The 26,081-nt window shown below is 36.7% G+C and overlaps 2 protein-coding genes across 2 annotated transcripts in view; one reads left to right on the forward strand and one right to left on the reverse strand.

Moving 5' to 3' along the window:
• Nucleotides 1-26,081, reverse strand: part of GSAP (gamma-secretase activating protein) — a 416,138-nt gene that overhangs the window by 101,617 nt on the left and 288,440 nt on the right. The window lies entirely within an intron of this gene.
• PTPN12 (protein tyrosine phosphatase non-receptor type 12) overlaps nt 1-26,081 on the forward strand; it is a 65,051-nt gene that overhangs the window by 25,788 nt on the left and 13,182 nt on the right. Inside the window, exons 2-12 of the mRNA XM_065743690.1 lie at nt 1,725-1,833; nt 5,061-5,137; nt 6,142-6,237; nt 7,252-7,290; nt 8,150-8,221; nt 11,178-11,237; nt 14,246-14,388; nt 15,964-16,030; nt 16,628-16,705; nt 16,800-16,898; nt 23,650-23,735. Of these exons, the coding sequence (XP_065599762.1) occupies nt 1,725-1,833; nt 5,061-5,137; nt 6,142-6,237; nt 7,252-7,290; nt 8,150-8,221; nt 11,178-11,237; nt 14,246-14,388; nt 15,964-16,030; nt 16,628-16,705; nt 16,800-16,898; nt 23,650-23,735 (926 nt within the window). The remainder of the gene's footprint in view (nt 1-1,724; nt 1,834-5,060; nt 5,138-6,141; nt 6,238-7,251; nt 7,291-8,149; nt 8,222-11,177; nt 11,238-14,245; nt 14,389-15,963; nt 16,031-16,627; nt 16,706-16,799; nt 16,899-23,649; nt 23,736-26,081) is intronic.

Consider the following 26,081-nt stretch of genomic DNA (forward strand, 5'->3'; position numbering starts at 1 on the left):
CTGCTCCTGTGGTCCAGCACTGCTCCTGGGGCAGGTGATTCGAGACTCAGTTTTCAGTTTGGTTCTTACTCTTCAGTCAAGTCCTTCCCTTTCAAAGCATAATATAGATAGATAATTTTCTGTGTAGCACAGAATACTGTGCCGAAGAAGCATAAGGATGCTTATTCTTTTTTGGTTGCTGTCATGACTGTGGTTACTTACCTGCTATTATCTGTATCACAAAACAGCTGACAAATATGCACGAAAAAAAAATGGGTCTGTAAGTGTTTTAGGTACAAAGATACATATTGTCCCACATTTCTTTCCTGGTCTTTGCCGCGGAGCCGGGCTCTGCTGGTCCTGCTTTCCACTTTATTTTGCAGATATTGTAAGGGAGAAGGATATGATGATTTATCTCATCAGTCTCTGGAGAATGAACGTTGGTACTCAGCCCTTTCTGGTCTTTTCGTTTTACAGTAGATCCATATTGGTTTTTTTCTTGTCTGCCTTTAAAATAGGCAGAGGAGAAATGATCATCTTCCTAGGGTGCTTTTTGATATCTTTTATTTTTCCTGTGTCACTTCCTCAAGTGTGGTTTGTTGTTTTTTTTTCGTGGAAAATAATTTCTGCTTCTATTTGTGATTTTTAAAGGTTTCTTTTCCCTCTGAACTTTACTCTGTTACTTTTTCGAAGCACGATAAAAGTATTTGCCCCAGAAAAATAAGAGGAGATGATTTTCAAGCATCAGAGATGAAGGGGAAGCACAAGCAACCTGTATTGCACTCTCCTCAGTGGAAATACTGACCTTCTTTAAAATCACTTCATTCTTCCTGCTGGCTCTTGTGTGCCACTACCATGGCAGTCACAATCGTGGCTGTTGAGCAGCTACCTATTTCTAGCTGGAAGCCAGCATTTACTTTCTGAGGCCATCAGGTTCCTTTTTAAATCTGAATGCCACTGCAGTATAAGATTGAGAAGTATTCTTCTTCCTTCTCAGTTTCAGGTTTTAAGCGTGTAATTTGAGTGAGATGAATGGAGCTGTATTGCTTTTGTTATTTCCTGTATTGCCAGAAGGGATGGGTAGGTTTTTATTAATAGAGGTTCTGCTTGTTTCAAATTTAGAGGATTTGCAGTAGGTGTAGGATGAGAAAATTGAACATACTATTGTGAGTCCAGCAAACCTTCTGTCATCCACTTCATTGGGAATATCTTATACCCAAGCAGCAAAGTCGTTTGGAAGGACCAGAGAAACGTGGATAAGCTTGGAACTCAGTGGGAGTTGAGTGTTAGGGGCTGAAAGCTGCCCAAGCCTGGGTTGTTCTTGCTCAGTTGTCAGTGAGTGAGCTCAGTAGCAAAATAACAGCTGTTCTTAAGCCAGCCTGATTTGTAATGTTCCTACAGGAATTCTGGGGAATAGCAGATGTGAGAAAAACATGTATTCTTGATAATGCTGCCCTTATACCCTAACATGCCTGTGTATATTCTGATTAAAATATAGCTGTCTGACTGTGTTCTAGCAGCTTTTTCAGAATTCCATACAGAGCATTTTCCATTTGTTTGTAAACTGCTGTTGAGTTAGAAGTACCTACCAGGTAATTAGGCTCTTAAAAGAATTCTGATAAATACTGTAAAAGGATAGAGGAGGTTTTTTGAGCTATTTATGCACATACATCAATGAAGCTGATACCTAGCCGTGTTTCTGTTGCCTTAAGACTTGAAAAGATAATGTGAATGCTTTATTTCAGAGATTAAGACGATTATCCACAAAATACAGAACAGAGAAGATCTATCCAACAGCCACTGGTGAAAAGGAAGAAAATGTGAAGAAGAACAGATACAAGGATATATTGCCATGTAAGTCTGATTTCTGTGTTAAAAGAGGATAAAAGGAAAGGCTTGTTACTATTAATGTATTCTAAATTTCATTATTATTATTTAGTTATCAACAAAAATCAACAAAACAAAATTGGAGATACTTTGAAAGGTCGCTTTCATGAAGTTTTTATTTTGGATAGTTAAAGGGGAGATCTATGTACTTTGTTAGGGGAGTTGTCACCCAAATACAAAATGTTTGCTGGGTCTCAAGCCATATCAAGCTGAGGCTTTCATTTTAACTCAGAATAGTGTAGAACCTTACCGGGTCCTTAACTATATTCCTTTTCATGATGGAGAATTAATGTCTGCATAGGATCTCAATGAGATTTCAAGGAGCCTGTGTTTGTGGTTTGAAATAAAATAGATCTTTTGCTGGTTAATATCCTGCGAACGATGTCAGTGTTGAGTATATTGTTTGTATTTTGCTGAGGCCCAAATAAAATGGTTTCATGTTCAAATGTGTAAAATGTGACTCAGAGCAGAATTTTAAATTTAAAAACCAAGTGTATACTTATAACAGATTTTGTTGTGACAAGATTGTGCATTGGTAAGTTCATTTTGTGTACCTCATGAGGCCACACATCTCAGCAGTTCTTGCTGTGCTTCTCAATGTGAGTAACTGTCAGCAAGATTAAAGGCTGGTCTTCTGACAAGTGCCATTTTTCATATCCCAGAAGATTAACGACAAGTCTGTTCTGCTTAGCTCTCTCAGAAGTGTTTGAAGGCTTATAATCCATTTGAAGCTGAAAATGTTCTTAGGCATCATTAGCTTTCAGCTTCAAGATGTATTCTGGTAATAAACACTGTGTTTCAGACTGTGGTGCACCCGTGGGTTTTGTTTCTCTAGTGATGGAGTTCTTACCTCTTTCCAGAGCTTGGAGCTGTGCTTGCAGTGGTCAACTTGGTCATAGAGCCACAGCCCCTAGATTGTTTAACAAGGCAGGCATGATGTCTGCTGCTGTGCTAAGAAAGCAAGACACGTGTGGCACTGAACTAAAAGTGTCAAAACAGTGGAATGCCATTGAGCTTTGTTTTAATTTCTGAGGGAAAATATTAAATGGATACAATGAGAGAGGAAGGTGTTGTTACAGTGCCTTTATTCTACTCATTCCATGTAGGCTTATTGATAGATAAAAATACAAGAAAAATTCACTAGCACCAAAGCTGAATCCATGAGACACAATAGCCACTATGGCAGTGAGTGACTGCAGCCAGAGTGGGGGATAAGCTTTTCTTTCAGTACATCTTAAAAAAATCAAGGCATGAGGCATTAGGATCTGAAAGGATATACGAGTCACAATGGGGAAAAATGAGCAAACCTGGAAGCTGGTGATGAGGAAAATTGAAGGTAAACATTCAGTTGAAGTGAGAATGTCTTTGAATACTGAAAAGTTCCGGCAGTGAAGTGATAGGAGACCAGCTTGACAGAGAAATGAAAGCTGGAAGATGTTTGAGGAATAATGGCTATGGTTTCCTGCTCATTTTTCTACTCTTCTATTTTTCTAAGCTTACAAATGCAACTTAATTGGAGATTAACCCTGTATATCAGAGATGATTACTGCTACCAGAGAGATCAGTACCTCAGTACGAACTTGATATGGCTTCAGAGTAAATGCAATATGACCATGCATTTGCTGTTACTAAGCCATCCTTAATGACAGTCACATTAACCATGGTGTTCACTGATTACTTGAAGACACCAATTTGTAATTCTGAACAGAGCCTTTAAGCTATGTATAAAGCTTAAAAGAAAAAAAAGAAAGCCAAACACACAGTTAATCTTCTGAACCTGGAGCTTGATGTAGAATTTTCTTTGGAGAATTCTGTTTTGGAGCTAAAATGGGAGAAGTGCTGAGCTGTGGCAGATGAAGGAAGACTGGAAATGCTGACATCTGGCAACTGCTTTAGGATTTCGGATCTACTGTGCTGGAAAGATAGGAGCCCTCATTAGCCTACAGCTTTAATTATTTTAATCTGTCATTTAAGAATACTTTTTAATATTGTGACATCACAGCATGCATATAAGTATTTCATGCTTTTACACTGTACATATGATTACAGTGCATTACAGTGTAGTATAGTATGTCATAGTGGCTTCTCTGGGTATTCATTTTAGTATCACCTTTGCATTCATTGGGGCTTGTCCCTTTTTAGGAAGCAGTGCACAGTGACACAAACGGTGTCTGCATGTTATCAGGGCTCTGGGAAGAAATTCCTTGTCTTGGGCTTTTTGGAAGAGTTTTCAGTAGAGAAATAGTGCTTAGCATATACTTCTTGTGGGCATTTATTACCAGTGATGTTTTGCACCAGCAAACAAAAACCAACAAAACATCGCATCTCCTCAAAATCATTCATATTTCCTCTTTTTGGATTGGCTTGTTTTTGTTTAATTTGGACTCTTAACGGAGTTTCAGTTGCTCTGTGGTTTAGGAATCAACCCTTGGAGTTGCTGTTTCTGTACAGGCTCCTGTTCCCCAATTCAAATCTTTACATTCTTGATTTCCGATTTATTGTGGTGCTTCGTTGAATCGGTCTTTATTATGGAGACAGTTTGAATGATATGTTGGTGCTTTCTAGGAAACTGCCATCAGCCAAGATGTCAGCGGAACAAATTAGTCAAGTAGTAAAGGATATTTTTTAAAAGATTGCTGAGAATTTCGGTCTCCAAAGATGTGTTCTTACAGGAAATGTCCTCTGAGATGGTCCCCAATGACCAGTGTGGAAGTTTGAAATGTCAAAACCCCACAAATGAAGGAGTTGGCTGCTTCTGGTTGAGCAGGGGTGGACTCTGTGCCCCAGCCAAGTGCCAAGCCCGGTGTTTGGGGAGCAGAGGTCAGACAGTGGTGCTGAAGCAAGAAGCCACAATGCATGCTTCATACTGTAATAGCTGATGGGCTAAGTGAGACCTGCCCATGGCTTTAACTAGGCAACTAGCTGTGCTTTGTTTCAGCTGTATGAAAACAGTGAGCATTCCTTTAGTTCTGTCATGGTCTGTGATAATGCTGTGGGGCTGCCACTTGGCTTACTTGTGATCAGTCGAATTTCAAGTTGATTTCATTAACTGACTTGTTTCTGTGATGTATTTTTGGGCAACGTGCTTAATTTGTCCTACTGGTATTCTATTTCCAGTGTTTGGTGTTTACTGTTATGTATTGATTTGCACATTGTAATTCTTTACTGAAAAAATATGTATATTCTTCTTTTAGTTGATCACAGCCGAGTTAAACTGACCTTAAAAACTCCCCCCCAAGATTCTGACTACATCAATGCAAACTTTATTAAGGTATGAATTACCATCTTTACAGTTTTAAAATTTGGTCTAAGCTTTTATTTCAGATCACTGCAGTTTCAGTGTTTTAGGCTGAGATTGAGATTCACGGCTGGGAGAAAAAAATTCCTTTTACTGTCGCTCGAATAAATTTACAAACCTAATATCATTTGTAGGGTGGTATTGTAACTTAAATTGCTTTAGGTTTAAATATAATGTGGAAAACCTCATTTTAAGGTGTCGGACATCCAAACTGGAACTTTATTCTGTAGAAAAGATCAGATAGTATCAACTGTTAAAAATATTTGTGTTAAAAATGTTAAATTTTAGGAGATGTTTTTAGAACGTGAGGCGTTTGACAAGTTTTTGTATGCTAATATGCACTTATTGCTGCTCGTGGTAGAAGAGGAGCAGTGGAATTGTACCTGACACTCTTAAAACCAAGCCACACTTTGTCTAAAGACTTATTAGGCTTCAGTTTGACAATATGAAGAACTTGAACTTTCACTGCAGCCTTATTTTGATGCTGCTGTAGAGAGTATTCTTTTTTAATGGAAGGCTTCCTATAAGTCTCACTTCTTGAATATTTGAAAACCTAAATGTAACTGTCTTCAACCTTCTTATATAAAACAGTTGAAAATCTTTGGTTTCTGAAATAATTGTATTCCTTGAATTTTTCAAAAGGAGTGCTTTAAGAGGAAAAAAATATTCCAGTATTGATCATGAAATATGTAATAAACTGCATACTTACAGATACCCTTCAGAACCAGGTCATATGAAAACAGTTAACCTTAATGCTTTCTGTTGCAGTCTCTGCCAATACAATGGCCATTGTCTTAGGCCCACTTGAAATCACCAGCAAAATTATGACTGATGTCAACTGGATTCCTATTTCCTATTCATCTTTCCTGTTGGATCAGAAACGGGGTTCTAATTTTACATAATTTAAATGAAAGCTTTTTATTCAGTGCAGATGAATTTTCTTTGTAAACGTTAATGGTTCCTTTGTGCAATCCTAGGGAGTACATGGGCCAAAGGCATATGTTGCTACCCAGGGACCATTAGCAAATACAGTAATAGATTTCTGGAGGATGATATGGGAATACAACGTGGCTGTAAGTACCTACTTAAAAACAGGAATTGTGTATTACCCTATTTCGTGGTACATCCATTGTATCTCTTGTCTGAGCTAGCTATTAACAAGAATATTGACAGTGATTTAGCAGAAGTTTTTCTTAGATGTTAATTTTGTAGTTTAAGTAGTATTCTGTGTGTCCTTATTCAATGTAATAATGTAAATAAAATGTAATGGTTTTGAGTATATATTAACTGGTGAGTACTTAATTCTTTCTCCTGCAAGAGACCAGACCATTTTGACTTAACGTGGACTGACAGTTCAATGCAGAACCAACATTAGAAACAAAATGAAAATCTGTCTTTCAGTTATGCTAGTTCTGGATAACTTGTTTTTCTATGTTTTCTGTGTCTCTTTGAGCAGTTATTGTCAGGAGTTAACTTCTAAGTACTATTCAAGTTGGATTTGATGAAGAAATTTTTGTTTCTAAAAACAATTTTGTTTTTGTTTGTTTGTTTTTTACCATTCCCTCTAAATGTAGCTGCTTACTGTAGGAACAAGTCTGTTACCTTTGGTGTTTTTTTGGTAGTGTTATTCAGATTATTGTACCTGAAATTTCTTTTCCCAAAGAAATCTTGTTTTAGTTCTTGAAATACTTTTTTGTGCTGATTTAAAAAAGTGGTCTGTGTTGTCAAACAGATACAGCTACAAGTTTCCTCACGTTTAAAAAATGGTTCTGCAGTTTTAGTTGTCAACTGTGCAGTCTGACTAAATAAGGTATTTATATAGGATTGCACTGATTTCAAATGAATCAAATTAGAATTAAGTAATTTATTAGTGTTTTGAATTATTCTATACAGAATGAAACTCGGACATTATTTTAGCATTAAAAAAAAACAGCACCTACAGATGAGAAGTTGAATTAGTCCCTCCAGTAGTAGCCAGTGGAGGACTATCTGCATCTTCTTAGCTAGAAGCAAGTCGTAAAGTATTCATGATCTTTCTTTATGTAAAGGAGGCTAACATTGAACATTTCTTTTCTTTTTCTTTTCAGATAATTGTAATGGCCTGTCGAGAATTTGAAATGGGAAGGGTAAGTGTACTAAATAAAAAATGAACTGGTCACTTCCTGTGTAGGATAATACATCAATATCTGTAAAACTGTATGTGTGAAATCAGTAACTGTAGAAGTAATCTGCCAGATTGAATGAGGGTACTCTTATTCCTATGCACTGAAGAAAAGATGAATGTGACTGCTCTTCTTTGTTTTGTTCATAGTGTTACTATGTCATTATCTAGGTGTTCTGTCAGTGGAATGTGCATTATATCTTTGTATATAGAACTGAACTAATGGTCTGTTTCTGATCATGTTATTTTGAATAAAAAATCACATTTCAGTGAGATGTGTGCCAACTGCCAAATACTGAGTCCTTCAGAATTTCCTTTCAACTGATACAGCTGCAAAAACAGTGTCTTTTAAAATCTGTTATATTCTTAAGGCCTGAAAGGGAGAAAAGCATTCCAGAATTCTTAACTCCAAACTTGTGCAGAAACTAGATTAGCTCTTGTTGCCTCCTTCTGTAGTATGATGCATGCCTGCACCTAAGTAGGCAGTAATGAAGGTCATGTTCTGACTCAAAAATGATTATTCAGGCTGTATTTATTGGTTTAGTTATTTGTGGGTTATTTTGTTGTGTTTGTTATACCAAAACAAAGGACACCATACTGACTTAAAAGACAGTTCAGTTTAAATGTGCAACCCGGTCTAGAGAGCCTGATTTGGCAGGAGGTTGGACTCAATGATCTTTAGAGGTCCCTTCCTACCTCTACATTTCTGTGATTCTGTGAATAGAGAACAAGGTGTTAGATACTATCATTTTATCTGCTCTTTCTGTTGTTAACCATCTTTCAATATCATTCATCAACTAAATTAGGATTCTTTGCTTCAACAGAAAAAATGTGAACGTTACTGGCCATTGTATGGAGAAGCAGCAGTAACTTTTGGACCATTTCGTGTTTCATGTGTAAGTATAAAGCTTTATAAATGAGTTCCAAGGAATTATTGTTCCATTAGCTTACAATAAATACTCAACTAATGTCAGACCTTGTATTACAAAACAAGCACTTATTTAATTATTCAATATCAAATTTTACACTGAGGTGCAAAGGAAAATGATGGAAAGCGATGTGTGCATGCAAGTTTTACAAGTTTTTTGAATGTTTTGTGTTTTTTTCTTTTTTCTGGGAAACATGCATTGCCTTTGGGGTTTTTTTTTTTTGTCATTTGTTTCTTCTTGCTTTATATCATGTAGTTTTGAATGAGTGTAGCATGCTCAAGAACTTAGATAGTATTCAGGTAGCTGTTTCTTTTCACTATTGCTTGTGCTTTCTAGATGTGCACAGGAAGTGAAGGTAACACTGGAATGATTTACTTTTTTAAAGGGCATGAGGTTAGATATCGTGAACAGGGAAAGTGGGAACTAGACCTTTTCTTCCCTTCTCCAGACAATATGTATAGCTTTACTATTTCCTTTGCTTGCATTTCTTCTCTTTGAAGCAAGGCAGAAGTGGTTAGTGTTAAGGAGATCTGAAGTTTTTCCTGGGGAGTACCCAACTGCCTAAATAAACTATAAATCAGGGACAGAAGAAGCATGAGTATTTCATTGAATGTTGTGTTGGTGTTTTCAGGAGTTCTGATCTCTGATTGTAACTGCTACGATCTTTTCTGCTTTTGATGCTAGCTTATAAGGGGATTAACCTAAGGATTTCTGGGAAATTAATATAAATATGAAGAAGAAAGTGACTCTAAAGATTTCCTACACCAAGTGCAACAGGGAATTGAAAGCAATCATTCTATTGACACCTTCTGTTGTCTCAGCATTGCACAAAACAATCTCTGAAACCCCAGTGCCTTTTTGCAATTACTTACCATCTATTGAGAAAACTGGATGGTAAAAGTTGTCACAATGTAATTATTGTTTCAGAAAAAGGGAGGTGCTTATGTGAATTCATTTCATCACCCATCTGTCTGAGGGTAGCAAGACCCTACAGAGGGATCTGAACAGGCTGGATCAATGGGCTGAGGCCAGTGGGATGAAGTTCAGCAGTACTATGTGCCAGGCCTTGCACTTTGTTCACAACAACCCCAGGCAATGCTATAGGCTTGGGGCACAGTGGCTGAAAGACTGTGAAAGAAACAGACCTGGAGGTGTAGGTCGATGCCTGTCTGAACACAAGCCAGCAGTGTGCCCAGGTGGCCAAGAAGGCCAATGACGTCCTGGCTTGTATCAGAAATAGTGTTGCCAGCAGGAGCAGGGAGGTGAACTGTACTCAGCTCTGACAAGGCCGCACCTTGAGTTACGTGTTCATTTTGAGGCCCCTCACTACAAGGACATTGAGGCCCTGGAGCATGTCCAGAGAAGGACAACAAAGCTGATGTCATTACAGTTTATTTCCTGTTCTTTTGTTATAGGATGATCCTTCTTGTACTCGTTGCCAGCTTCTAGCAATGAATTTGTAGTATTTCCTTGATATGGCATTGCTTCTGAATTATTACTGTTTTTATAACATAGCAGACCATGAATTAGACAAACATTTTTGGTGTAGGTTTTTTTTTTTTTTTGCTGTGGTTATTTTTCATTGTAACTACTGAAGCCACGTAGGTGATTCTGAGCTTACTGTGAGTTGTCTGAAGTCGCTCACTACTTGTAATTTCTGTGGCTGTTATATAAATGTATGAAGATACCAGTGTACCAGTGTCTCTTCCTCTTAGCCTGAGGCAGATTTAGACAGCAGATCTTTGTCATTTTCTTGTACTGTTGATGTCCTTACAGGTCAGTAGATTTGCCTTAACACTGTATTCTTTGTTTATGGCACTTAAGTCCATAGCAATTCAGTAATATATTTTAAAGGGTGACTGTTCCTGGGTCCTCACAGTCCATCTGTCTTCCATTTCTCCACCTTCTTCAAAGTCTTCGAAAAACATCTTTCCAATGTCGGCTCTCTTTCTATAAACCCTGTTACTGTCTTGTATGCATCTCTCCTTAGACATGTAGAAAATGTTCTGAAAAAAGTGTTCCTGAAATTTCCAGCTGGTCCTTTAGGTAGTACTGATATGAGTAGAACCTGCTATGGGATGAATCATGGACTCGAGTTGTACCTGAGTACAACTGTCAAGTGATCATAGTTCATCTTACTGCGTAAGATGGTGTGTATGGGTTGCATTGCTGCTAGTTACGCAATATCTCCTTTATATCTCCATGGTAGTGCAATTGTTGTCTTGATGGAAAATGGTAAATATCCAGGAGAAGGAAACACATGAAAACATATATGCAGTCTCCTAAAATTCACTGTGGGAAGCTGGAACACTTAAGCTTTTTAAGGTGTCTTCAAATTGTGCTATTACTGCTGTTTTAGGTAAATATGCTTAATATATACAGTATAAACATTCTTTGGTGTTTCAGCAGTGGATCTAAAAATCCTGGGATGCTAGAACCTTTGCTTTTTGATCACAACCAATGCAATTAGAATAACCCACTCAGATGTCCCTCATGTTGAAAATAATCCCCGAAGAATGGTTATCGAGGAGGTTGAAGTTTGGGCAAGAGAAGTGCTACAGAAGGATAACTGGAAGAGGAAAACTAGATGGAGCAAATGCACAGAGAAATAAAGCAAAAGTAGTATACTGTAATGCTTGTACCTTACTGACAGTTTCAGGTGCAAGTTATTCACTTAGAAAATCCTAATTTTTATTTTAAGTAAATGCAAAATCTTTCACAAGTGTGTTGCTTACAGTAAGCTATGCTGCTGCTGTTTAGAATCAACATTTTGATTGCCCATCTTTAGGAAAATCACAGGCATGGAAACTAGATTAAAAAATTACAACAAACCCTAAGTTTGGATTTTAGTTATATCCTGTATGTGAACTAGTTACATGTGTTTGTCTCCTTCTTCCACTCATTACTGTTTTATCTTATTTAGGAAGCTGAGCAGGCAAGAACAGATTACTTCATTAGAACATTGTTACTTGAATTTCAAAATGTAAGTATGTAAGTAATTCTTATCTGTGGCTTAGTGATTACCTAGGAAGTTCTCTAAAATGGTACAATGAAGGGAACTGATGCAAATCTCTTCAGATGGTTCTGTACATGTGTACATTGTCGAACACAGAAGTGATGTTAAAAACCACAGTACATAAGAAAAGAGTATTGAAGCTACCTGTTTCTTTTTCTTGGTTAGCCAAAGCTATGTGGTCTTTAATACAGCAGATTAACAACTGGAAAGCTGCTGTAAACCTGGAAATATTTAATTCTTTACCCAATCTGAAGATGAATTGGACTTTTCAAAAGAAACTGTTTCCTTTTAGCCTCTTTTTGGGCTGAGTATAAGTACTTGTGAGAATTCATTCCACAAACTTTCATTTTTTTAATCAAGCGGGCTTTACAATGTTAAGGGATACTTCTGAGGCCTGTTAGAACATTTATCTTGCCGAATAAAGCAAGAATGACAATGTCATGATTTTTTTCAAGATTCCTATTTGTAGCTTTGGGAAAAAAATAGCGTGTTTAAAATGGCAGTATTTGTGAAGAATGTGGTATGTTCTTACTGAAATTGAATTGCATTGTCTTTTTGCTTGGTAAACTTCTGCAAGGGGGAACATGGGATAAATGTGTGTAATTATATTGAAGGGTTAAAGTAGAAATGTACCTCTAAAAGAGAGCAAAATTGAATTTTTGAATTCCTAATGTTCATGTGTGTCTGGTAACTTGGTTCATATATAGTATTTGTTGGCAGTTAAGATGACGATTTGTCTCATTGTGGAAAAAATAATTTATTTATCTTGGTAAAAATCTTGTGTCCCAAAAAGCTGGTTTAAAGCATGTAGTGTGCTTTATAAACTGAGTATCAGATGTGTTGATTATGAGAAACAGGTTACAGCTCTTTGGTGAAATAACAGCATTTATATTCTCACCTAAGGGCTAAGAATGAATGAACTTAAATGCCAAATTAGAGGTGACCATATTTTTTCCTAAAAGGAAATCAGTAAATAAAAAAATGTGGAATTTGGTTGACAATCTGTTTTAAAGAATACTTGTTGTCCTTTTGACATAATGTATTAAGAAGACTATTACAAGTTACTTTCATTCATGTTTATTTTCTTTCTTCAGCAGTACTTTGTTCCATTTCTGTAACTGATATCACAGCAGTTGTCAGAACTGCTTATTAATGCAGGGCAGTGTGAGGGGTAATTTGTGCTCGCTGCAGCTTCCAAGGTGTTTGCAGTAAAACGTGTGCTTCTAAGCAATTCATTTCAGTTAGTGCTTTCTGAGTGCTCATAACTGACTGTGCTGTGAGATTTTTGATATAGCAGCAATTAACTGTATAACAGTAACTGTGGTTTTTTTTTTTTTGCAGCATTTACTGGTATAGTGAATTAAAAATAAAACCGAAAAGATTAAAAACCCCAAAGCAGAATCCACGTGGTTTTTATTACCCAAACTTTGAGAACTGGGTAGTTCAGAAACTGTAGGGGGTTCATAATTTGCTTGTCCATACATGCAAATCATATTCAGCTGCTTGACTTCTGTATTTTTTTCAGGATTTATTTGAGGTTTTATCCTCTTGGTAGTAAAAGATATATGCTGCGCAGGTAAAACACATTGGCAGTGAATTAGACTTACCTTGGAGAATTTTAAATATAGTCTCGAACCAGGGAGGTAAATGGTGCTTTTGTAGTAGAGAGTAAGATCCTTTAAAACATGCTTTCTAGAATAACTTCTGTTTTCTAGAATAAGGACAAGTTTTGTCCCTCCAGTAAAATGTACAGTGGGATATCATTCAGAATACTACAGGAGGAGTAAGTTCTGTGAATATAGAACGTTATCCTAATTTCTGAGGAAAGCTAGTTTGAAAGAAGTAAATCAACAGGTTTCTTCTTAAGAAGCTACAATAAAAATGGCTGAAAATTAAATATAGAAATTATTTTTGACTGTTCTGCTGATGTGAAAAATGACTCTTTAAAATGTAATGAAGTGGAAGTTCTTGATGGACCTTAAAGGGCAGCTGCGTCTGCATTCCCTGCAGATGACACTGATTTTACATAATCAATTGGATTTCTTAAAAATGTTTTCTTACATAGGGTTTCTTTTGATTTTGCTAGCTACAGTGTTTTCACAGATCTAATGAAAGTAATGTTTCCAAAGTAGTTGTTTTGGTTGGAAGATCATGTACATTTCCATGTTCAAGAGGCCCACCAGATTGCTTCTCAGATAACTAAACAGAAGATATGTAGGTCCTTTAACCTGTAATAATGATAACAATTTCATACTCCTGCCTCCCCAGTGTATTATTTTGAGTGCATACTGAAATCTAGAGATGTGACAACAGTGTGGAGCAGTCAAAGTAGCTTCCCTGTGGGTAGTTTGGATAATAGTGAAAATGAGAATTTGAACTGTTCTTCAAGGAATTATGGTACCTGAGTGACTAATGTGTTTTAAAACCTGCTGTTTCCCTTAGGTCCTATTGCAGAATAGGAAACTAGGATAAAAGCATAACACCCTGTTGCAAATGTGAGCCATCTTTGGATATGGCCCAAATTACTATTCTGAGTGTCTCAATTTTTACCTGCATGCATGCCTTACTTTGTAATCTATCATAGTGACATGATGGAAAATTTCTGGAGCATGACTGGAAAAGGAGATGGTTTCCTGGTGGTTGTTGCCTTTCTTTCATCCTTTCAAAGTTATAAGACTGTAGGAACAGAAAATCTCTTAAGACGGTGCAGCATTATGGGCCCTTTATCCCATATGTTCACGTGGTGTTCTTTTTACCCCTTCAGCAAACTGTCTTGCAGTGTTACCACCCAAGCACTACCAGTACTCAAACATTTCAGTTTCCTGTTTGTTTTAATAGCTGCTGTAAGTTGTGGGTTTTTTGTACACTTAAATGGCTTTGGTTGTCCAGGCTATTAAGGAGCCTCACTGAATTATTAATTTTATGCAAGCTCCTCAGATATGCATTAATGTTAAATTTCTTTCCTCCTCCCGTAGGAAACTCGTAGTGTCTATCAATTTCATTATGTTAACTGGCCTGACCATGATGTCCCGTCATCTTTTGATTCTATTCTGGACATGATCAGTTTGATGAGAGAATACCAGGAGCATGAAGATGTACCAATCTGTATACACTGCAGGTATCAAGTACATTTAGTTTTAAAATTTATTTACATTTTAGAAATTTAGACTTCTAATAGGAGGTGCGCTACTTTGATTTCAAATTGCAATTGTTATTTTAGTTTTCTAAGAAGGAGTGTTTCCTTATATCAAGACTTGGCTCAGACTGATATGGTCTCATTGTCTTAAACTAATGTCACAGTAAAAATTGTTTCTATTTCAGCTGAGAACATTACCCACCAGGAAAGAATTGCTTTTTGAAAAGGAAATGGCTCTGTGGTTCTTAAAATATTAAGATCCTCATTAGGACAAACTTTCTGAAGATCACTTGTTGTGGTTTAACCTGGCAGGTGGCTTAATACCACACAGTCATTCACTCCCTCCACTCCTTCCCAGTGGGATAGGACAGAGAATCAAAACCAACAAAGTAGACCTTGGTTGAGATAGAAACTATTTACTAAGACAGAGAAGAGGAAAATGAAAACAGTTATGACTATATATATATATACCATACATCTTTTACATACATACATACACATTCATACATATATAAGTGCTGCACAAGTAATCGTTCTTCACCCCCTGAATGATGCCCAACTAGTCCCCCGACACAGCAGGAGAGGGTGAGATGAGCTCCCACCCCCATCAAAACTCCTTCTGCTTAATGTCATATGGTATGGAATATCCCTTTAGCCAGTTTAAATCAACTGTCCTAATTCTGTTCCCTCTCAGCTTCTTGGGCCCTTTGCTGCGAATGGCCTTGGCTTAGCAGGCAGCAACAAACACTGATGTGTTATCAACACTGATTTTTTTTTCTGTACCGTATGTAGAAAAATACTGAGTTTGTGTTAGTAAGCCAGAAAATTATAAATTGTTAGGGGCTCATTAATTCTTTATGACCTGGTTTTCCTCTACAAGTGTTTTGGAATCTACCATCTTAGCTGCATGCTGTTTTAACTTGTCTTTGTGAGTACTTGGGTCTAAACAATGAGGAACTTCTTTGGAATTTCTTTAGCACTGAAATTCTTACACTTTATTCTGCTTTTCTTGAATGCCAGTTTAACTTCATGACCATATAATGATGTGTATTTATTGCATTGTAATTCTATCTGCAAAAAGACATGTTTATACCATTAGGAAGAATAAATGCTACAGGTCACTGTCACTTTTTTGTAACTTAATTGTTTGTTAATAAAAAGCAGAAAATGAGATTGGCTGCTGAATCAGAGAAATGTGGAAACTCTTTAAATGTGTTCCATTCTTAGTGTATCTGTCATTATCTGTTGATAAAATCACTATTGTTGAAGTATTGGCAACTATGAATAGTGTGAGGGAAGAGGCAGTGAAAAAGTTGGTATCAGAATGTCTTTCATGACTGCAGTTCTGATCAACTACGAAAACCTTGCTTTGAAAGCTTTAATTTTGCTCTACTAAATTTGTTATTTCAAAATGTTACAGGTTTAGCTTAACAAGCTTAATATGATAGTTGGGAGTATTAAATGTTTTTGGTTTTGTATGGATTGTGGAAATATGAAGCTTGTAGCATTTTTTCAACCATTTAAAACAGTTTCTAATGTCCCTGCTTATGTTCAAAGTGCAGGGTGTGGAAGAACAGGAGCCATCTGTGCCATAGATTATACATGGAATTTGCTTAAAGCTGGGGTAAGGAAACTTATAAGAAGAAATTATGGCATTCCATCATTTCATAACAGCAATTGTTTGAGCTTCCAAATGTTCTGAAATTGTGAAATGTCTCAATATGTTCTAAAATTCTTACTACAGGTTGGATGTTTAACTTCATCGCATTTACGCTTTAGTGTGATCTTTCCTTTGACATCGAGTTTTTATTTTATGGGGGGAAAAAAGCATTAAACTTCATTCCTTGTTTGAATGTTTTAGTATTATGTGATCTTTAATGTTGTTTCCAGCATCTCTTATTTCACAGCTTCTGAAGTCTTGATATCCAGAGTATACAGATAACATCTGGGGGTTTCTAGCTGTGGAATGTTAACGTTCAGGTGTTACACGTTAATGCTTCGATTCAGTGTCTCGTTTTCTGAATGCTTTTAAATGCTCTCATCTGGTCAAAATGAAATGTTTAAAACAAGTTCTGGAGAAGAATTGGTTTGCATAAGAATTTGGAGTAGCTATGAAGTCAAGAAATAGATTGTCCCATGCTTGCAGAAGTTAGATATCCAAAAATATAGCTATGTTTATTAACAGTTACATCAATATAATTAACTTCCTTCTATGTTTCAGAAAATACCTGAAGAGTTCAATGTATTTAATTTAATACAGGAAATGAGGACGCAAAGGCATTCTGCAGTGCAGACTAAGGTATGGTTTGTTTTAAAATTAATCTTATGATAATATACCATTAAATCTGTATAAATGTTTTGTGCACTAATTTTTATCTGATAACCTACTACAGGAGCAGTATGAACTTGTCCATCGAGCCATAGCACAACTGTTTGAGAAGCAACTGCAAAAATATGAAAGTTGCACAGACTGGAAGATTGTAGATGGAGTGGTATGTATCTTTCCCATATGAGTTTCCATCAGTTGTAACTGTTAAGTGGTGGTTGAGTTTTTGTTGTGAAGTGCTTTTTGTTGAGTAGGGAGTTATCCTGTAGTTATCTTTCACTGAAATTTGATTGTAAGAGTTAAGTCTGATAAATGAAGGAGTAGTTGCCACATATGCCAAATGCCAGCTACGCTGGGGTAAGTAATAGAAAGAATTTTAGTATGGATGAAATGCAAGACTTAGCACGTCTATCGGTTTAGTTTGAGTTACTATCTTGGTGAGGTGCTAGTACTTGACAGCTGAACTGTTTGGTATCTTGCTTTGACTGGCATTACTTACCCCAAAGCTGATGACATTGCTCTGGTAGCTGATGGTTTTCCTGTCTATGAACTCTGGTTTTGGGGTGCAGGGAAGCTCCAGTTCCTTTTTGTTCCTCACTGCAATTACTGAATCCGTGTGCAGTTTGACTTAGAATTAGTAGCTATGACTATGAATATATCATGATGCTTGCTCTCATTATGATCAAAACCTCTCTTTTTGTTATTTCAAAAGTAGTGTAGCAGTCCATGCTGCAATACTAACGATAGAAGTGATAGTTGTATAGATTATTTTCCTGAGTGAGCTTTGAGAAGCAGAGCAAGTAGCCGTTGAAATAGTGATTAAGAGGACCATAACGAGTGAGTGATTAATAGGATCTTGTAAGGAGTGAAATCTTTGGGCATCTCTTAAACACAGACAAAAATATTTTCTGTTGTGAAGAAGCTACTTAGTAATGAGCTTGTTTCATAACAGTGTATTTCTGGAAAGTATGGATGCTACAGCAAGTGTGGAATCCTGCTTATGTGAGGGGTTTTAATTGCATTCAGTGAAAACAGTTGCAAATAAAAGAATGGCCCTATTATTGGCCCTACTTCTGGTATAGTACTATTATAGGACTATTATTGGTGTCCTCTTTTGCTCACTTGGTATATTATGATAGCACTCCGAAGTTTTGGAATACCCTGTAAGGTTGGCTTTGTGGTTTTACTGTCCGTTTTATTTCAAGCAGCGCTTGAAACAAGTTACACTTTGTAAGCAGTGTTTGCCAGCAACATCACAGTAAAAAGTTGATCTGATTGGCAATGAGTAGTAGTATTCATAGAGATGTAACTTAGACACAATGCTGAACGTGTGTTCCTGTGAACTTGCCAGCACTGCCCTGCTGGAAACAATACTGTACAAAGTCAACAAAAATGCACTCGGTGTTTAGAGTTCAGTTAGGATTGTATCTTAATTACTACAGTTTGAGAGAAGAATTCGAGATCTTGTGGAAAATGCATGTATAGTATAGTGTAATATAACTACTGCATACTATTACAGCACAATTATACTTACTGTGAATTCTTAGAACTGTAAATGTGCTTAAAATAATGCAGAGTATATAAAGTGTGAGTATGAGAAAAGGTTTCTTGAGATGCCAGACAGTACTTTCAACTGTCCCAGTACTAGACATATTCCAGGGCAAAGGTGAAATACTGCTCTGAAGTAGGAATTTCACAACCAGGTAAGAAAAGAATGAGAAACTAAAATTTATAATTAGCTATTTTTTTTATTCCCTCCTTGAGTAGTTGGACTCTTAATGTCTCAAACAGTAAACTGGGAGCTGAGTCTTAGACTCAGCCCTCCTTCCACTGAAACTCTTGATCATCCTGTCGTTTGGAGCTTCCATCTGTTTGTTTTTTCTATTAAATAAAAATAATATACTTGGTTTTGAGTTTGGAAGTTATGCAACAGATGTGAGCTGATTGATGTTGATCATCTGATAAGATATCAGAGTTATATCAGTAGAATATTTTGAGTTATTTGAAGAGCATCTTTGTGGATGAAGTGTATGCCATGGTTGTCATGGAAAAGTGAATCAGACGTAATTCCATGAAGATGAGTGTCCTGTGTGTAGAAAAATCAAAATTGTTTAAAGGACAAACAAACAATAAAAATACTGCTGTCTGCTGAGGAGTGTTTATTGTGGAATTTTGTCACATCTTGACAGTAAGAGCCGTGTTACAGTATAGCAAGTCATTGTGGTTTTCTCTTATCCACTTTATTAATAATGTCATATTTTGGAGAAAAAGTTTTGTTAGTACTCTTAAGGATCTGTCATACTTCTTGTAAAAGTGGCATGTTTATTATGGTAGTTTTTGCTTTTTGAAGCTGTGGAAGAATCTGCTGCTTTAAGAAGAATGTGTGGGCATTCAAAACATTAATGGTTTAACAACTAGGCCAGAAGTTTTCACCAGTGAAATTCTCATTGCTGTTTTGCGCATTGGAGAGAGCTTTTGGACCATTGTAGCATTGTAAAGAAGTCTTAGATGTCTTGGGAGACATTTATCATGCTCACTGTGATCAGAAAATTGTGTTTAATCTGAATCATTCGAGTGTATTATTTGGGTCTGTAATACTTTATCTGCTGATGCACTGTAGATCTCAGGCAATAAAGACAAAAGGAATGGCTTGATTCCTTTTGGGGGAAACCATGATATTACTTCTGGAAGAGTCTTTACATTATATCTTCTAGCAATTTACCAGTAAGTACAAAAAGCTTCTGCCTGACATGATGTTTTTTCTACTGTGACTTCTAAAAGAAAATGTATTGCAGTTCTGGGCAGATTCTTGAAATGTAGGTGATGCCTTTGAAGTCTCTGTCTAGATCTGTGATTCTCCATTTAGACATTTAGTGACAGTGCACTTATATACTTCCAACACTGGAGGTTGCAGATGGAGAAAGAGACTTTCCCATAGGAGATAATGATAGCAAAATTTAGATCATCATACCAAGTTGAATTCAGAAACTGCGTCTGTGATGAGAATTCCTTGTTTGCCTGCATTAGCAAAGGAATGTAGGTTAGTCTGCATGTATTTATACAGACCATATAACCTATGCTTCCTGTCCAGGTATTTGAATTATGATTATTCATTTGTTAATAAAGTTATAGAATCACAGAACCACAATATACAAGATGGGAAAAGACCTCCAAGATTATCCTGTCCAACTGTCCGCCTACCACCCATATTTCTCCATTAATCCATATCTGTTAGTAACACACCTAAATGTTTCTTGAACACCACCAGGGACAGTGACTCTGTTTCTTTCACAGTCTATCAGCCACTGTGCCCCAAGCCTACAGCATTGCCTGGGATTGCTGTAACCAAAGTGCAAGACGTGGTACTTGGTATTGCTGTACTTCATCCCACTGGCCTCAGCCTTTTGATGCAGCCTGTCCAGATCCCTCTGTAGGGCCTTCCTACCTCCAGGCACACTTGGTATTATCTGCAAATTTACTGTGGGTGCACTCAATCCCCTTGTCCAGGTCATCAATAAAGATATTAAGCAGAACAGACCTCATACTGACCCCTGGGAACACTACTCATGTTTTAACTCCATTCATCACTGTATTTATACATATGTACAGAACTTTTGTATGTGTATATATGAAAACTTGAACTGTTCAGCACCTGAGGTAAATATAGGAAAAGCTCCTATTCTTTTTTTATATTTGTACTGCTACCTGTGTTTTTCTGTAGTGAGAAGCCTGCCCCAGTAGAATAGGTAAGAAAACTTCAGTGATAGGTCATTTTGCATTCTTACTAATCAGTTTTTTTTTAAGTAATGTAATTCTGTATGTTGGCCTTTGTAAAGTATGTACATTGTCCTGTTTTTTTCTAAGCCAATACTTTTCAAAATAATATTCTGCCCTAAAATACAACATCTGTTCAGACAACCAACAATGTTGGCTGATGCCAATAAGCTGTGATTAGGAAGGCTAGAAGGCTTTTTCTTAATACTGCCATCTGCTCTTAGTGATGAGGTCATTCCTGTGAGATACCCTACATTTGCTTTTGCAGTTGTAGCACTCTGTCTAGTTGTTCTGCGTGTTCACCAGTGCACTTATAGATGTATGATAATAGGTGAAATCTGAGTTGGTGTCCGTCAAGGATGCTTAAGATGATGCTGGTTCTTTGTCATGAGAGGTAGCAGAACTGAGAGCAAGTAACAAACTTGCTCTGAGAGCTCATTAAGAGGTATTTATTCAGTTAAAAGTAAGAAGAATAGGCCTAGTCATATCTGAGCACAGTTATTTGAAAATGCTGCAGCAGCTTTAAGTTAATGCAAAGACTTCTCTCCTACATGGGTTAGTGCATCTGGCTACTGCCTTCCTTCTTCTTGTCTTCGACCTTTTAAGTAAAAATCCTTTACTTACTGGGGTATCGTATAAAAGGGAATTGATTTTTCTTGAAATCCTCAGTCTGTTCTGCAAAGTATTTAAGGTTGGTTTCTTTGTTTGTATTTTTTAGCGATAATTCCTATAACATTCTTACTCTTGATTTTAGTGACTATAAGTGAACTGATCCTGATTTATAAGCTAATGCAGAACTGGAATTTCTTAAGCATGTAATATCTGCCTCAGGCCTTCCCAGAGCATGGAAGAGTATTGCAGCATCTCTTCAGTTACTTTTGTTTGTCTCAAGCAGAAACTGAGCTACTCACTGTGTGCATGCAGAAGTTTAAATTTTTTTGACATATATTAGCTTCTTTAATAGGCTTTTTCTTCTGCCTGACGGAAAAATGTATCTCAGGCAAAAATCTGTTCACAAATGCTTCACTTTACAAACAGAAGAATAGGGATGCAGCTCCTGGATTATATCCTAGACAAGCTGAAGTCTACATCGCAGCAGGCCTTTGTCAATGACTCTTTGAAATCATGGGCTTAAATGTGACATCAGCATTACTCTAAGCTTCTGTGACCTGGGCCTGAATACTTTCCTGACTTCTTGTGCAGTGAAGAAGTTGGTAGCAAAGGTAGGAAGCCCTTTCTGTGCAGTCTCATGCTTTCCAGTGTCTCTGCTTGACGAAGCTTTGAGGTGCTGTGGTGAAACAGCCTGCCCTCTGACGTACAGTTGCATTCGTTGTTTCTAACTCGAGTTGCTAGTTCTTGCAATTAAAACTGCCTTTTTAACCTGAAATGCATCCATAGCAATGGCTGCACACTCTGGAGACAATTGGAGAACTTTCTACAGCCTGGGATAGAGATGGAGGAACGTGACACAGTTAATGAACTTGGAACTGATTTTGGGTGCTGTGAACCTCTGCTTCTTTGGCCCCAGTCTTCTGAATGGTTCTGTGCCTGAACACGGTCAATGAAGTTTGTTTTCATTTATGTTAAGGACAATATCAGTCTATACAGTTACTGAGAGCCTGAAGCCAAGAACTTAAGACTTTGCTATTCTTGGTATTTGACAGGAGAGTAGTAGAGGGATCTGATGCCCTCATTACATGGTGGACACTGAATTTTATAGTAGAGATTTTCTAAAAAACGTTCATGTCTGGAACAGTTTGAAATTTGTGTTTAATCTGCTTCACAGTACATTTCCACTTCACTATCTATTGGATAATGCCTTACCATAGTGCCGTTAGTTGCAACATCATCAGCTGGTCAGCTACTCTTTATTTTTCCATGTTACTTCAGGAAAACCAAGTCATTATTTATAGTTTTCAACTGATAGGGACCTAAGGAGAAACTTTCAAAGGGATCTAGACTTTTTGGCAAGTTGAGTAAATGTGCTTTAATGTTACAAAATGTAAAAGCTCATATCTGGAAACAAAAAACCAGCAGTACTTAATTTGAAATTCAGGCTTTGTTTATAATGTAGGTGTCTAAACTCCAGACTCAGTGAGTAGAGTTGACTGGCCTGTTACTTTTATGCATGTTGTACTCACTGGTCCCTAGAATGTGAGATCTTCTGGCTTGAAACCAATCAAGCTTGGTTGACTGTAATGGAAGGTTCAGTTGTGATCATCTAAATGTAAGTGGCTTTTATCTCCTAACTGAATCTCACTCCAAAATACTTGAGAATTACAGCAGTGGCCAGCAGGACAATGAACTCGCTGTTTAATATGTGTGAAAGGGCTAGCACAATCAATAGGACACAAACAATAGGGCATCCCTGCTGGTGTGCATGTCACATGCTGAGTTGGAATTCATGTGAGGGTAGTTAGCAACTGAGGTAACTTAGTTATGACCTATCTTCCAAAGCAGAATACATCTGTCAAATGCATGTGTGACAAACGTGTTAATTAACAGGGAGTTTTTTTTTGTTGTGTTGTATGAGCAGAGGAGGTCAGTCTCTGTCACCCCCTATGAACAGGTTGGCTGGAAGAGGGTAAGGGCCCCACTGTCTGAACTTGGTATTGTCCTTTGAAAAATATTACGTACATTGGAGATATTTTGAAAAGTGATCTAAAATAGAACTATAAACAAAATTATTGGAGATTAGAAAAAACAGTAATAGTAAATGTATACTGAACTTAAACACTGTTTCTCCTTGTTTTTATTAGATCTTTGGTTATAGTATTTTATAGGGAAGTGGTTTATCAACTTCAGACTCTTGCATACTGTTTTATCTATGTAGAAATGCATGTGTATAAATATATGAATGTATCTAATATGATATCTATATATCTATGATATCTATAATATCTAATATGAATATATCTAATGCATATCTTACGTACTTATCATTTTCCTAGTGTATGCTTTATCAAGTAAGCCAAATTCTATTGTAGACAAATGGGAGATGATTTGAAAACGTTTTAAAACACTGCATTAAACATTACTAATTTACAAGTTAAATGTTGCTTTATATGTTAGGGATCCTCAGAACTTAATTATTTTGCTTATCAGCTTTACAGCTATGAATGAAAACTTTTTATTTTAATCAGGATGAAAATAATACAGAGAACACTGTGAGTTCTTCAGATGCTCAGAAACAGGATTCTCCACCACCAAAGCCTCCACGGACCCGCAGGTACTTTACTATTGTAACACAGTATTTTAAGCTGTCAGATTAATTTGCTTTGTATATTAAAAAGTCGAATCAAACTACTGACACTGCAAAGACTTTGACATCTTTTTTTTCTATTTATAAATATGTATAATGGAAATGGAAGTCTTATAATTGGTTCTCTAAACAGAAAGCTTTAATATCTTTGTGAAGACTGTTTAATCAGTCTTGCAATAAAGAAATACAAGTAGACAAGCACATAAGAAATTACAGACTTGATCCACTAGATTATAGTAGTGAGAAAGCACTGTACTGCTAATAGTTAAAAGAGCAACATAAGCTCAAATAGTGACAGAACCCTCATTCTTGGAGGCAAAAGCATAATGGAAGAAAAGTTTTCTGTTTACTGAATAAAACAATGCCTCACGATCAGGGACCTGTTAATGGACTAGGGCACGTTAACAAAAAAGTTTTGCTTTGTAAGTGGAAAATTGGTCTCACCTGACCTTCCGTTCAGCAGAAGAAAAATAAAATCCACTCCTGTTTTTGAAATACGTAGACTTGACTCTGAAGAAGTTAAAGGTAAAAGTGAATGGATGGATAACATCTCTCCTGTGTGCATAGCTAGTATCTGAAAAGATGTGGGGGCCTTTGGCAGGTAATCCTGCCTGTTCTCAGTTGTCTGTATTTGGGTAGACAGGAGTTCCCTCAGTGCTTAGCACATAAACTAAGTACCAGGGGTTCCTGAAGTTGTGGTGTGACACGACAACCAGCCACTTAGTATTCTTGCATAGAATTTAGTCATATAAGGAAAGCAGTCAGCTTCAAGATTATAATCTAACTTGAGTAGTGCAAAGTCAGGTCAGTAGCAGGAATTTTTTTATTCCAGCTCTGTGTTTGGTGGGGCACAAGAGATGCCAAAAGATGAGTCCATTTTTGAGGTGCTGGCAAGACTGGATCAGTGATTATATAGTAAAACAAATTTAAAATCTAAAGCACTTCAGGTTTGGTAAAGGAGGAAAACTTACAAATGTGTCTTAATAAAATATAACTGGGCATAAGGAGCCATTTGAAAATTGGTGACAGTGTGCACTTCCTTTCTGTATTGCATCATCTTCTTGTTCAGTGAATAAATGTAGTTTAAAACCTAAGTAAGTATTGTACTCTAATACCAACTAGTAGTTTAGAACCTCATAATGCATGAGGTTCTAAGGTCTACTTACTGAGGATATCTGCAAACTACCACACATGAATCTGTCACTTCTTTAATTGTCCTGAGGGTTATATTTGCAATAGGATAACGTTGGAAATAGTGTTTGGTAATAATCATTAGTGATTAAGTAAGAATGTTAGTAGCTGTTGTAATTAACTCATTAATAGTTTCTTGAAGCAGAAGTTGCAGAAGATGAATTGAAAGAGAGATGGAAATGGGTTGTTGCTTTCTACAAACACGGCAGTTTGTGCTGTGTAGGTAATACCATTTAACCTTATTTAGATCGAAGGTAATGTGATTGTGTTTAATTATGTAAGTAAAGATGATGACAGAAGAGCCTTGTAATCTGTGTTAGCGATGAGATCTTAACTCAGAGACTATTTGAAGATATAATTTCTATCCAGTAGGTAATTCCCTTCCTGAAATAATTGTAGATACCTAGTTACTTATCATTTTTCTATAGTAGTGCAATAATCATATACATAATTCATATTTAGACATGCAACTACTCTCTTATCTGCAGTTCATTGTTCTTTACTTACTACACAATTAAATTAGTATCTTTTCATCTCTGTTATAAAACGTGGTCTTTTTTGGGCTTTCTTCCGTAAGCTAATACTTTCCTATCTGCCAACAATGGCAGGAAAATTGGTTTCTTGTAGGTGAATAGATGGAAGTGTTTAGCAAAGCTGATGTCCTTATAAAATGGAGATAATTTTTTTGAAAAACCATTAACTGCGTCCTTCATGGAAGAGGCTTCTGAGGAAACGCTTTTTCCAGTAGTGGCATGTACACAAAATACTAATAAGCATCTATTTTCTTGATATGGAAGCTAATTTTACATGATCTGGTCCCAGGTTTTATGTATTACGAATGTTCTGGAATAGGTTAATGTGTTTTTTTCATGGGAAGGACAGCAGTGGGAGGCTGTAATTTAATCTTACTGTGGAATACGTCACTGTTAAACATGCATTTCCAGATAAGCTTGCATCTCAGGACTACATTTCATGATACAGTGATGATTCTGACTCCTGATAATTTTTGATTCACTTCAGTTTAACTGAATGAGACAGTGACATCTCTTCTGTGGCACTTCCCAATGACTAACCACTATAAATTATACAATTTTTCCCAGGAAAGTGTTTTTCTTCTTTTAT

This window comes from Cyrtonyx montezumae, unplaced genomic scaffold (assembly GCF_038088225.1).
Source record: "Cyrtonyx montezumae isolate F1298 unplaced genomic scaffold, pur_monq_1.0 scaffold_3, whole genome shotgun sequence".
Classification (NCBI taxonomy): Eukaryota; Metazoa; Chordata; class Aves; order Galliformes; family Odontophoridae; genus Cyrtonyx; species Cyrtonyx montezumae.